This window comes from Liolophura sinensis, chromosome 11 (assembly GCF_032854445.1).
Source record: "Liolophura sinensis isolate JHLJ2023 chromosome 11, CUHK_Ljap_v2, whole genome shotgun sequence".
Lineage (NCBI taxonomy): Eukaryota > Metazoa > Mollusca > Polyplacophora > Chitonida > Chitonidae > Liolophura > Liolophura sinensis.
The window spans coordinates 21,583,675-21,597,360 of NC_088305.1; the positions used below are offsets into that span (position 1 = coordinate 21,583,675).

At 37.8% G+C, this 13,686-nt stretch overlaps 1 protein-coding gene across 1 annotated transcript; it reads left to right on the top strand.

The window, feature by feature from the left end:
• The first annotated feature begins 4,387 nt into the window (after positions 1-4,387).
• Positions 4,388-11,705, top strand: LOC135477611 (peroxisome biogenesis factor 10-like). The gene is made up of 7 exons (XM_064757778.1): positions 4,388-4,585; positions 4,974-5,054; positions 6,296-6,372; positions 6,939-7,187; positions 8,366-8,550; positions 9,897-10,029; positions 10,416-11,705. Exons 1-7 carry the CDS (start codon positions 4,474-4,476, stop codon positions 10,482-10,484), a joined length of 906 nt encoding a protein of 301 aa, XP_064613848.1. The 5' UTR covers positions 4,388-4,473; the 3' UTR covers positions 10,485-11,705.
• The last annotated feature ends 1,981 nt before the right edge of the window (positions 11,706-13,686 follow it).

Genomic DNA, 13,686 nt, shown 5'->3' on the forward strand with positions numbered 1-13,686 from the left:
CCAACGACAAAGTGACAGTGAGGGTTACGTCAGGTATCACAAGTGCCTGTTTCGCCAATCTGTCAGTCAGCTAGTATACAAGTATAGGCTACCAATATGACCCAGCACCCTGCCAAACATGTGATACTTCGTAGTCATAAAGCGTGGAACACTGGTACATTGATAATGTGTTTCGAATATTAGTATAGATGGCTTGTTCACCACCTGTTAACAAGATGTTATTGACAACGCAACCAATTACGCGTTCCATGTCACAGGCAGAATTGAAGGCGGTCACCCGTATTTCTTTTCAGTGTGCTCCTACTAAAAGTCTTTGAATTATACAGTTATTTTGAATAACAATACCAAAGAAATTATCACGTACAATAAGACGGTTTTTACATGGTTTTTAACGTGATTGTTTAGTCGATTGTTAGATTGTTTGGTGCTGTAAATTAAGGAGAATTACTAGTTAATTAAGATATCGATGAATGTAAAACAGTTTGCTGAACTGGCTCCCCTGGGGTCATCACAACTTCGTGCAACTTAACTTACACGTGATATGTCACAGTCTTTGATTATATAGCCGTTGTGAATTCTGGATGTTCGCTATAGCATGAACTGACATCTTGCGAGCATTTGTTTAATACTGGTGGTTTCGTTTTTGTGAACTGTCTTACCCTTTGCTAGGAACCGCATGGTTTGATTCAAGTCAGTAATGCTCAGTTTAGGTTTTTAATTGTTATACCACTCTCAACCAAAATGTGTACATATCTATATATGGTGCGCTTTTCTCTGTGCTTCAATTCGGCCCCCTTACAATTATCATATTTCTTCCATTTTACATTACCCATGACCACCTTCCCGTTTCTCTGTTATGGTTTAACCCAAAATTTCGTTAGTGTTTGTGCTCATTGTGAGAGTTGTATATTGATCTAAAAAGGTGTTTTGATTTGAAATGATGTGATTACCGTAAATGACCTAAAATTTCGCCCACAAAAGTGCATTTTTTAGAGGTAAATCAATGTCACAAAATGTTATTTTTGGTGCTGAAACTTAAAATTTTCCAGTAAAATATCATTCATATCTGAAACTTAAAATTTTCCAGTAAAATATCATTCCGCATTCTAAACAAACCACAAAACACCTTTGTAAAATCAATGGAACTCTCAGAATCAGGAAAAATGAATGAGGTTAGTCATTAGTTAAATATTCTTGAGAACCGGTACCACATAAAACACCAAGCTTATATAGTGGGTTGTATTTTTGTTTTTTGTTGTTGCTTTTTTTTTCTTCTTGGCGATCTTTTTGGCATGCTATCTTTTAACATCGGCATTTCATTTAACATGGGGTCTGAGTGTAAGACGACACGAATGTTTACCTTTGTTTATTAATTTCGTCTTTTGTTGTTGTAATTATCATTATACGCTATCAAACTGGAAATGGGATAGCCACATCTAAGCATATGACACTTTGAGAATCATGCCGACCTGCGGATGGTCTCGGGTTTCCTTCGGGCTCTGTCCGGTTTCCTCCCACAATAATGCTGGGCGTTGCCGTATAAGTGAAAAGTTTTTGAGTACGGTGCAAAACACCAATCAAATATATAAATAAATAAATCAATCAATCAAACTCCATGTTAAACCAAAATGCAAAAATTTCTATTTTTGACAAAGGGTCGCAACTTAGAAGTCATGTAACTGTATGCAGTTCTGGTTTAGTTGTTTTTAACGCCACGCTGAATAAATTTTCGCGTATACAATAGTGGTCATTGTTAAGAGTGCAGAAAAGCGGAGTGACCACGGTATATAAAACCTCTGACCTCTGGCGAGTTACTGACTGGGTGATGATTTTTCGAACACGTCGTCACCATACAGATATGTACACTATGCAAATGCTACAATTAAACATAGATTTCATCGAACAGGCTATAATGTTGGCTATAACATTTACAACGATACTAAAATCGTTGCTTTATTACCCGCACACATGCACACCCTTATGTTATATGTTAAAACATATAGGCAAACATTTATTTGGATCGATATTACGCCTCGGGGGTATCTTTGTGGCCTTAGAACCTCAACTAAATTTACAGAAATGAAAAGGGGATGATAGTGTCGTTAATTTAGACTGCTAAATACCTTTTCATAAATTGTATTTGCGTTGAGAAAAACGCAAATCACATCATTATTCATGCTGAGCCTGTATTTTATGATGATTTATACCGTCATGTCGAACGCGTCTTGGTCCGCGGTCCGCTTTTTAAATACGCACCACTGCTGGAGAATTAAGAATTTTGTAAGACCCCAGATTTGCAGACGACCAGGCGTTGTTGCTGATAATGTTGTTGATGACAGTAGAAAGGCTAATAGGTATTTCACAATTGTGATATGTTGTCAAACGACGTAGGGATTAGAACATTTAACTGCCACATTATCAGTTCCAGTCTATGTCGGTTTATTTCAGATCAAACGTTGTCGCATGGAGCTGTTGAGCCGAGCAAGACCCGTTCCTGGTCCGAGAGGCGAGATTGCGGCCCTAAGGCTAACCTGAATAACGAATGACTACTATATATTTAGATGACTGCGTATTTAATATAGGAAAACGAATGATATTTAAGAATTGTTATAGTTAAGGTGGCTGACAGCTGGTAAAGTGACAGCGTTTCATAATGAACATGTGAGAAAGGGCTCTTTGACCACATTCCTTACAGTTTTCTGTGCTCGCTTTACATCACTGCCACAACTGCCACCACAAGGCTGGTTTGACCTTCGGAGACTGCACGATGCACATGGGCTTATTTCGACTTAGCTTCACCACTGGTGTCCTCACGCAGAACTATTTAATCAGCATTCAGCAATAAAATCGTTTCAGGTGTATGTTAGAATCATGTGAGTGTACTTTTGATAAAGATGTTACATGTGTATTTTTTTGTGTTTTCTGACACCACTTCCTGCCTAATCACAATGATTTCAACCTGAGTGTTCCACAATGATTTTAACCTGGATGTTCCACGATGATTTCAAAGCGGGTGTTCCACTATGAATTCATAGCAGGTTTTCCACTATGATTTCAAAGTGGGTGTTCCACGATTACAAAATTTATTTGTTTATATGAGTGGTTTTTCATGCCATACTCAGCAATATTTTACTAATACGAAGTGACATTGGCATTGTTCCTCATTTCAGTACAAAATTTGCTAGTGGTGGCAGTGGTGTTAAGCGGACAAAGGACAAACCCATAGCCTTTGAAACTGCCGACACTGATATCACAGGGTGTGATACTGCATGAGATAACCTGCCATTCCGTCTAGGAACCAATCCTCTCAAGGGATATGTAATGACACTGATATCGCCTGTCATTTCCCCCTACACAACACTCCAGGAACCAATCTTACTCTCAGGATATGGAGTGACACCGACATCACCTGAAATGAGACTGACGTTACATGGAATGACACTGATATCACCTGTCATATCCCCCCTACACAACACTCCAGGAACCCATCCTACTCTCGGGATATGGAGTGACACCGACATCACCTGAAATGAGACTGACATTACATGGAATGACACTGATATCACCTGTCATTCCCCCCCTACACAACACTCCAGGAACCCATCCTACTCTCAGGATATGGAGTGACACCGACATCACCTGAAATGAGACTGACGTTACATGGAATGACACTGATATCACCTGTCATATCCTCCCTACACAACACTCCAGGAACCTATCCTGCTCTCGGGATATAGAGTGACACCGACATCACCTGAAATGAGACTGACATTACATGGAATGACACAGATATTATTGGTCATTCCACACTGTAACACTTCAAGGAAACATTGTTACTCTAGGGATGCAGAATGACACTGATATCACATGGAATGACACTGATATCACATGGAATGACACTGATATCACATGGAATGACACTGGTATCACCTGTCATTCCACACTACAACAGATCCTAGCAAACAGTGCTACCCTGGGAATATGGAATGCCACTGATATCACATGCCATTCCATAGTGCAACACACCTTAGATTTTATACTGTCTTTTCAGAACATTTGTTGTTCTTTTCCTTTGGAAATGAACATTACAGTCCTTTGATATCCACTTATATTGTAGTACATGCAATAAAAATATTTTATAATGTTCTTACTTGTAAAAATCTGGAAAAAGTAGGTAGTTTCAAAAAGTTGCTGGAATGTCTTTAACCTCTTTAAACTAGTACAGTTTGTATGTAGAAGCTTAAAAATTAAATGTGTTTTTGGGTTACTCAGTATGTTCAGATACATGTAAATGTGCATGAGAAAATGAATCATACAGGAACATGTATGTCTTGTTAGTTGCTATTATGAGAAGTAAACAGTGTTGTGTCCATTGTTTTTCAGAACTTGATGTAGTGTAACAGAGACTGGGAATGGCAGTATGAGGCTGTGTCAGATGATTGATTGGTATCACTAGATGATTGAGTCTGAACGATGCCAGTGTCATCAGCCGGTCAGGCTGAGATCATCAGATCTCATCAGAAAGATGACCTCTACCTGAACCACTTGAGGTCAGCAGTTGCGGAGGTCACACAGAGGCTGTTTGGTGAGCAGTACAATCAGGGCATGGTCTGGGCTGACTTTTAACCCTGTGTATCAGATTAAGCATTACTACAGATTGGGCACCAAAGCAAGGAAAAAAAAAAAAAGAAAGAGAGAAAATGACAAAGGGATATGTCAGGTCAAAAGGAAATGGTTAATTTTGATTGAAATACTTCCTGAAAGGCTTCATTTATGTGGCATTTCTGTTTATATTGCCTTATTGCCTCACTATTTATTTAAAATTCCCTGCCAAAGACTGGGATTGAACCAGCATCGTGTCTGTGTGAGCGATTGAATTAACCTGTCTTGAATATAAGTGAATTTTTTGTTTTGGTCTCTGAATGATGACATAATTATTGATTGCCTCTAGCCACGGAAAATAATTGTTTCAGGGGCTCATACCTGGTTGTCCTGGCGATCGGAACTGGACTTGGTGGCAGATTTGGGCTATTTCCTGCTTACCACTTTTGCAGGTTCGGAATTGTACCTGTGTTTTGTGTATTCAGCCACATTTGGTGAATTGCAAGCAAGCTGTTTGCTTTGTCACACTTTAAACAATAGGAAACTTTTAAGTTTGAATTATTTTATTGCTTGGGTAAAAGTATTTCTGCTATATCAAGTGACCTGTCAGAAATTTTGGGCTACTGTTTTTAGTTACATATACTATAACCTGGATGTCTAATTAGGAGTAAGTAAACTAATTGAAGTAAGCAAATAATGTAGAATGCTGAAGAGTTCCCTTGTTTCTGTCCCTTGAATACAGTGAGACAGGCGGAAAGTTGCCTAACATTTTTGACAAGTCACATGGTACAGTAGGACTTTTTTTTTGTCTTTGGCGAGAAAGGAGTTCGATCTCAAAACTCCCCTATTACGACCCAACTGAATTGCCTCCTTTGAAGTCACAGACTTCCACCTATATGGCACATTTTTGGAGCCTGCTGTAGTTAGGTGGGACCATGCAGAACGTATTGAGAGATTTTAATCTGGGACCTTAGTATGCTGCAGAGCACTCAACAGCTAGCAAAAAATTGGAATAATTTACTTTCTGTATATATGTGTGATGTGACATCAATCAGTTTGCTGTCAGACTTCACACAATGTTCGGGACTCATTGAAGAGTTACATTTAGTTTAGGAAAAGCAAATGGATGCATTTCCTTTTTGACCAGGTTTTGGTTTAAGCATATCTTGTGAGCATTTTTTTTCTGTGAAGCCCTGATCAAGGTGGCAAATCCTTTTGAGGTAAATGATCACCATAATCAGAAGATTAAAGGGGAGAAATTGCCTTCAGAGTTGCTCAATGATACGTGTGGAAAGGTTGAAGACATGGGGTATAGTAGTGTGCAAAATTCAATTAAATTAAATTCCCAACTTTTCAGCAATATCGGAAATAGACCTCAGTGTTTAATCTAACACAACTATTATGTGCATAGCAGCTGGGCATCGATCATGGCTCTTAAAAGCAACTTCATGTTGTCATTAAAATGAAATCTAAACAATGCAATAGCGAAAATGGCACAATTTCACCATGGCAGAATTTTACCTTGGGATAACATTCCAGTTTTTTGTTTTGGTTTTTTATGGAACTGGAAGGTTACAGTTATTTTCTTCAGCATTACATCATGTATTTTCTTCTGTCATATTAGTGGTTTTGTCAGCTGATGTCCTTGGAATGATCAACTGAAAGAAATTGCATTTTTTGACTTTTGCTGTAGGTTACCAGACTCTGGGAGAGGAGTATGTGAACACAATACAAGTGGATCTGACAAGACGAGCTGTGCCCTCAAAACTGGTAACTTCAGTAGAATGTTAATGTACGATGTTAGTACCTAATAATCGAGAAACATGGGATCAAACCCAGGTCGGGTCATACCAAAGAGTTTAAAAATGGTACTATTAGAATTATTTATGGAATTGATGTTTTACACCGTACTCAGGAATATTTTATTATAATATTTTTTTAACAGAGTATTTTATTTGATTTATTCATTTAATTGGTGTTTACGCCGTATTCAAGAATATTTCACTTATACGACGGCGGCCAGCGTTATGGTGGGAGGAAATCAGACAGAACCCGGTGGAAACCCATGATCATCCGCAGGTTGTTGCCAGACCTTCCCATGTACAGCCAGAGAGGAAGCCAGCATGAGCTGGACTTGAACTCACAGCGACCACATGGGTGAAAGTCTCCTGGGCCATTACTCTGTGTTAGCGTACTAACCAACTGAGCCACAGAGGCCCCCACAATAGAGTATTATGGTGGGTTCAAACCAAGCAGAGCCTGATGGCAACTCATGATCATTCATGAAATGAGATTCTTTTAATGCATGTATTTTTTATTATTTTTATGTCTATCAGAGAAGGCTGATCATGATACTTTGTCACATTGGTGGATGGTACGGACTCAGAAAGACAGTTGATTGGCTTGAGAAGAAAGTACGGTCCGGGGCATTCCCTGACATGCCGGCAACGACAAGAGATGTTTTGTTGAAATGTCTGCCTGTTGTCCAACACGTTGTCACTATTGCTCACCGTTGTCACTTGGCTCTCTTCTACTTGAATGGAACATACTATCACATAGCCAAAAGACTGGCTGGAGTCCAGTATGTAAGTAGAAACTGCCCTTCTTGTAAGACCACACCAATTTAAATTGTTGTTCTACTGGTAGAATAAATCTTTTTTCAGTGTCAGGAGGGTATAAAGATAAAATAAAACTTGATCATCTAGTTTGTGGAAAATTTGGACTATCCCAGTATGTTTTCCTATTGAAGATGCATTAACATGATCAGAAAGCATTGAAAATGAGGAAAATTATAAAAAGATTGAACAAAATGGGATTTTCAGGTTTTTCCTGTTCCATTTTTGAGTGTATGCTCACCTGTAAAACGGAATAAAATTAAAAGAGCTTGATAACATTAAATGGTTATTTTGTACAATATTTGTTCCAGACTTCAGATTGTATCACGCTCATTATCTGATTGATGGCTGGATTTTATTTTGCCCCACTCAGATTCCATGGTGGTTTGATGTGCTAGAGCATGCAACTAAATTGTGTGGCCATTTGTGCAGTCTGTCATTTGTTAAAGACCACGTGTTTTGTGCCAATTTGTTGTACATTTCTGAATGTCACACATCGGAAAGTTCATTAGTAACTTGCCAAAGGCCATTGGTTTATTCAGTGCTCTTCGATTTCCTCCACCCATAAAACTGTCTTCTGTACAGTATTTGAAAAATTCTTGATTTGGACGTCAAATAAAAATTTTAGCCAAATGCATTTTTAAAATCCTGAGTTGAGGCATGCCTCAGACATCAAAATTAGCAATCTAGCAGCTTTGTTCCTAGGGGAAAACAACTAACAAAGAAACTGGTGCAGTCTCAATTAGTTATGATTATTAAAATTAATAATTACAAATTTAGTAACAGGCAATTCTCTGATGCTCAGGGTGCCAAATTTGTGTCAGCCTTATGTCAGTATACAGGGTTCAGAATGTTTGATGTTGTATTTGGAGTTTTTCATAATAATTCCCTCGTCAAAAATTGAGATCGTCAGATATGGTTTAAAGATGTAAAATGTGTTAGATTCCATCAATAAATGTTAAAACAGACCATGGAAGTGGATAAATTACAACAAACAACCATTTATGTGTCTGAAATTATGAATATTATTAGCATGATAGAAAGTTATCCTTGCTAAGCTCACTTTGAAGTCATAATTTTTATTTTAAGCTGTTAAAAACGAGTAAATTACCAAACATTTTAAGGCAGCGTCCTTGGTTTCATTTTAGCTTCAGTATCACACTGGGCCGATGGTCTCGTCAAACCGACCCAGTTTTCGTCTCCTAGGCTGGCTCTCTCTCATCCAGATCTGTGGTAGTGTAGGTGTAGAGGCATTTCGATTCTCACAGCGCTACCTGAAGGGAAGCTGGAAGAAGGGAGATAAACTTGAACAATGTGAAGATAATTGTGAAGAGTAAGTTGCCACAAATTCAAAGGAGTTGGCATCATTGCCTTAGTAACAAGCTTGTTAGGCAGTGTTGCTAATATTTAAGTTCATCAATAACTTGCCAGAGGTCGGAGGTTTACTCTAGGTACTCCGCTTTCCTCCAGCTGTAAAACTGACTGGCATCAAGCAAGTGAAATATTCTTGAGTGTGACGTATCAAAAATAATGATATATATGTATGTTAAAGTGAACATAAAGCCCTCCACTACAGCTGAATTAATTAATAAAGTAGGATTCCAGAAATGTTTTATAAATATTGAAGAGATTCTGCAAAATAAATAGCAAATGGTCGTATGTACCTAGCCGCTCATTTGGTGACGCCATTTTGCCATGTTATAAGTATCTAGTGATGTCAGAAAACCTAGGAGCATAAAAAGAGAAGACAAACAAAAAGGCCTGATATCAACCACAAAGTATCAGCTCATTTCCCGTGTTCAAAGGGCCGATATTTGTTTTAGTTTAGCGAGGATTAGGGAGATGTTTGTGGACACAAGTGTTGTGTTTTAGTGGTTCTATTTGTCGTGCCACATGGGTGTAAGCATTTGACCTAGCTGGCTGTACCGACTGGCTGTTCACTGAACATAGCAGGACCTTCTTTCTGATTGATGACAGACTCTTTCATTCAGATTTTGGTTAGATATTTTCAGAATAAAACTGACTTTGCTAAGGAAAAAACATGCAAAGTCACAATATTTTTTTTCAAGCAATGGCTCTCCCAAGGCAGTTTTCTGGCCAGCTCACCAGGACAAGTTACTGCAGTATCCTGCCCAACATGTACGCATTGTGACACTGGCAGCCGTTCTCAATTTCCTGCTCATAAATATGTGGTCCAAAATGCAGCAGTTTAACAGAGACTAGCAGCAAAATTCAGTTTTTTGCATCGGTATGTGTCTATTCAAAATAAGAAACCACATTGACACTCGATAGGTTTCTTGACGCTTTCAGCGCTTGTGATTGGCCTCTTAAGTTCATAAGGGCTTTTACAATATGGCTACTTGGAGTGAACTGTCCGTCAGTGCCGTATGCCCAACGCTGAACTTCCATCTTCTCGGCTTTCAAAACTTTATAACATTTTTTAACATATTTTTCTGTGACAACTGTATCGTGTATCATTTTTTCTGTGTATATATAGTGCCAAACTTCATGCTCACTTTAATTATACGTTATGACAGATGCAGAGGCTGATTTCATGTGATTTCATTTCTGAAATGACTTGGAAAGAGAAGGTTTCCAGATGGAATATCTGACAAGCAAATCCTTTAATGCATCACTGGTGCCATTTCTCTGCATTATATTTCTCTTGGTTATGTACAGAAGACAAGAGTCTGAATATGTACCGAACTGGAAGAAGTGCTCTCTGTGTTTGGAGGGAAGAAAGGATGCCACAGCTACTCCTTGTGGTCATCTGTTCTGTTGGCAGTGCATCCATGAGTGGTGTCAAACCAAGGTGAGCCCTCAAATATTTAGAAATAAATTTAACGTGGATGGGAATGATGGTTGAGTTTCAGAAATACTCAAAAGATAGACTGAGACATTTAAAACATGTAAGAATTGGAAGTATTTGTACACTATGCTCAGATTTTTCAACAGTTTGTCATTTGAAAGGGAATTAAGCTTTCATTTGGATGCAGTAAGTAGATTTATACGGGAATGTTTTTTTTGATTTTCCATCAGTAAGATAAGTGCTTTAACACTTCAGGTACATTATTAAGACAAGTGCCACTAGTATGATAAAACAGTTAGGCACAAAATTAAGATAATAGGGTAATCGTTTAGGCACATTTGATAAATAAAATGATCTGTTTAAGAGTTTGGTAGTCCTTTTGTTTTCAGACAGAATGTCCACTATGTCGGGAGAAGTTTTCACCAAGCCGTCTGATTCATCTCCAAAATTACAGCTGATAACATGAAAGGCTTCTCAATGTTTAAGAAACAAACTAATAAGACGCTCAGGAAATGTGCCAGTATGACCTTATAGTGGATGAGGGGACGTGTAACTACATGTATTATGGTACATCTAAATTGAACTAAAACATGTGACATGTTTCCTCTCTGGTTGCATGTGGTAGGTCTGCTGGCAATGTGTGGATGGTTGTGGGTCTCCCTCTGGGTTCTTCCCACTGTACCACTGGCAAGAATAAGTGAAATTTTCTTGAATAACGGTACAGCTTAAAACTCCAATCAAATAAATAAATAAAACACTAAATTTAGGTAATTGTTGTAGCATAATGTAAGCAATAGGATTCTCCTGCAGTAAATAAGCTTGGTAACTGGTGCATTATAAGCCAGGTCGCAGCTGTATTATAGGCTTAATAACTTGTGGCAGAATCAATACCTCGAATTCTGGAACTGGGGTCATACCTCTGCCAAGCTGACCTGTCTGGTTTATACATGCAAAGCAATGTGATGAGCTTTCTTAGATTTGTTGATATACCACATCTTGTTACATTTATAGCACATCAGAGTGTGTGGGCGGTATAATACCACACCTTCTGCTGTCTTGCAAACAAATCAAACACTGTTTTAAGCCTATCATGCGTATAATGTATGTGATGACGTCTGTTGAGTGTAGGTTCATTCACCATCTTATGATGGCATGATATTGCTGTTGTTTGAAAAGTGCAAAATTGTGTCAAATAAGTTGTGTGTTCTGTACTAAAGTACATCTTGTCTTGTCTTGCATGAAACTGATTCTGATTTCCAGTATTGGAAATCAGTATGGTAAGTAACTGTTTCACAGGTCTTGATTATTTCTCCTGTTACTATTATTATTATTAATTATTAGTTGTAGTATTGTTACATGTACTCATATTTAATTCATCTTCAAAGAGTAACTGATTATGAGTGATGGACTGACTTGATAGATTGTCTTGAGGAATGACTTGATGTGAAAACTAATATTCAGATTTTGGAAATTTTTATCAAATGTTTATTGCATGTTTAAGTACAGCATTTGTAATGACTGACTTATCGTGACAATTTCTGTGAATGGCTTGAATGTGACATTAACTATTATGTATATGAATGAGAACTTTTATCTTCTGAGCAACTAATGTTAACCAAGTAAACCAAAATGGTAAGTTGTGATCACTTGAAAGTATAGAATCAATAAATTTTTATATTTTACCAATTAGAAAAGTGTTTCAGTTGGTTGATTGTTTACGTGCTTTTTCAAGTACCCATATTTAACATTTTACCAGTGTATACGTCTATGTTTATATATATTGTGTAGTTTTACAAGCCTCAAAACAGTCACCATGCAGTTTAATATGTCAGGTAACATATTGTATGTGCCCGTTGTGAGTTGTGGCAGCTTCAAGGAGTTTACCCTGAGGAACATGTTCTCTGACAAGACATCTGATGGCATACTGGAAATACAGACGTGTATGTGTGTGCAGGTTGTCGCATTTCATATGGCTCCCCCTTTTAGTTTTCGGATAGTTGAAAATGGCTTGTTTTCCATCAATATGGCATTCACATGTGGGAAAACTTGTAACTTAGCACAGGTTGGTTGTTTACAAAGGGCACTGGTTTCCTTCACCCATAAAACTGACTAGTATCCTGTAATTAAAAAATTATTAAAGAAGATTTAAACAACAATCAAATAAACAAACAAACACTAAAGGGTAGTGCAGCTCTCCGGCCTTCCATGAGAAGGTCACCGGTGCTCTGCCAGTGGTTTACTAAGGGCACTCATATTTCCTCCTCACACAAACTGATGGCCATCTAATGAGCGAAAAAATCTTTCCTTTCACTTTTAAAGATCATAACAAATTCAAATTATTTATACATGTAGGCCTACCTGACATTTAGCAAAACATCTAAACAGTTGAGAAAAAATGGCAGTCTTGTTTTCTTGGTTCCCACCGAAATGGGCAACTAACACTGGGGAGACTACCTGCAGTATATGTTTACTGCCTCCTGTAAGTGATGAGTATGCTCTTATCACCTTCTTTTAACATTTGCATATGAACTGTAAACTTGTGCAAATTCAGACCTCTGCCAGGACAATATTATAGACCTTGTATACATGTAGACTGGGGACCATCATGGCCAAGATCATTGTGCAATGACCCGGGAGCCTTTCATCAATACGTCAGTGTGAGTTCATGTCTAGCTCAAGGTGGCTTCCTGTCCAGCTGTAAGTGGAAAGGTCTGGCAGCAACCTGTGGATGGTTGTGGATTTCCCCTGGGCTCTGTCTGGTTTCCTCCCACCACAATGCTGGCTATCGTCGTATAAGTGAAATATTCATGAGTATGATGTAAAAGACCAATTAAATAAATATATGTAAATCAAATAAATGCAGACCTACGTGTTTGCAAATACAACAGCTTTAATCCCCTTACCGGGGTGCTGTGAAGGAGGGTTATTAAACACATTTCAGGAGAGTTTGCTCAGAACTGTCAAGATAAAGCATCACTTTGTACACCTTCATAGAAACAAATCATGGAAACAAATTAAAAGACAAATTTGTCACACATGAGGCTCCTCCAGACATTTTACTCACTCCATTTCCTCCCTTTTGTTCTCAATGTCTTTGAGACATCGAGAGGTGAAATATTTTCACTTCTTGCTTGACTTCTAACATATGTCATGCTCTGAAATTTTACACGTGTAGTTACATAATAAAACAGCCCTGTCACTTTTGGGAATGGTTTTCTAGGTTTAAGAACATATAAGTAAAAGAATTAATGTCAAAGTTCTCAAAACTTTTTCGGAACCATTCATTTTTTCTTTTAATTAGGACAATAAATCTTTTTAAATTGTGAAAAGTGGTGAGAAGAAAAAGCATGCATTTAAAAAGAGCCTTGATACTTTCACAATTTTGTCTTTTCACTAATGATATAAAAGTAAGCAAGTTTTAATTCAGCGATTTTTTATCTTCCACAATATATATCATATATATATGATTATCTTATCCATATTTTGGACCACAAAATTGATTTTAGTGCGGGTTTACTTCTGACATTGAAGTCAACGAGGAGGTGAAGACATCAGCTGAAAACGAATTTATCTCTCTGCGAACATCCAATTCACATTCAACAGGTTTATCCAGTAATGGAACTAAATGCATGAGCTGCACAGGCGGTATAATCCGATTAC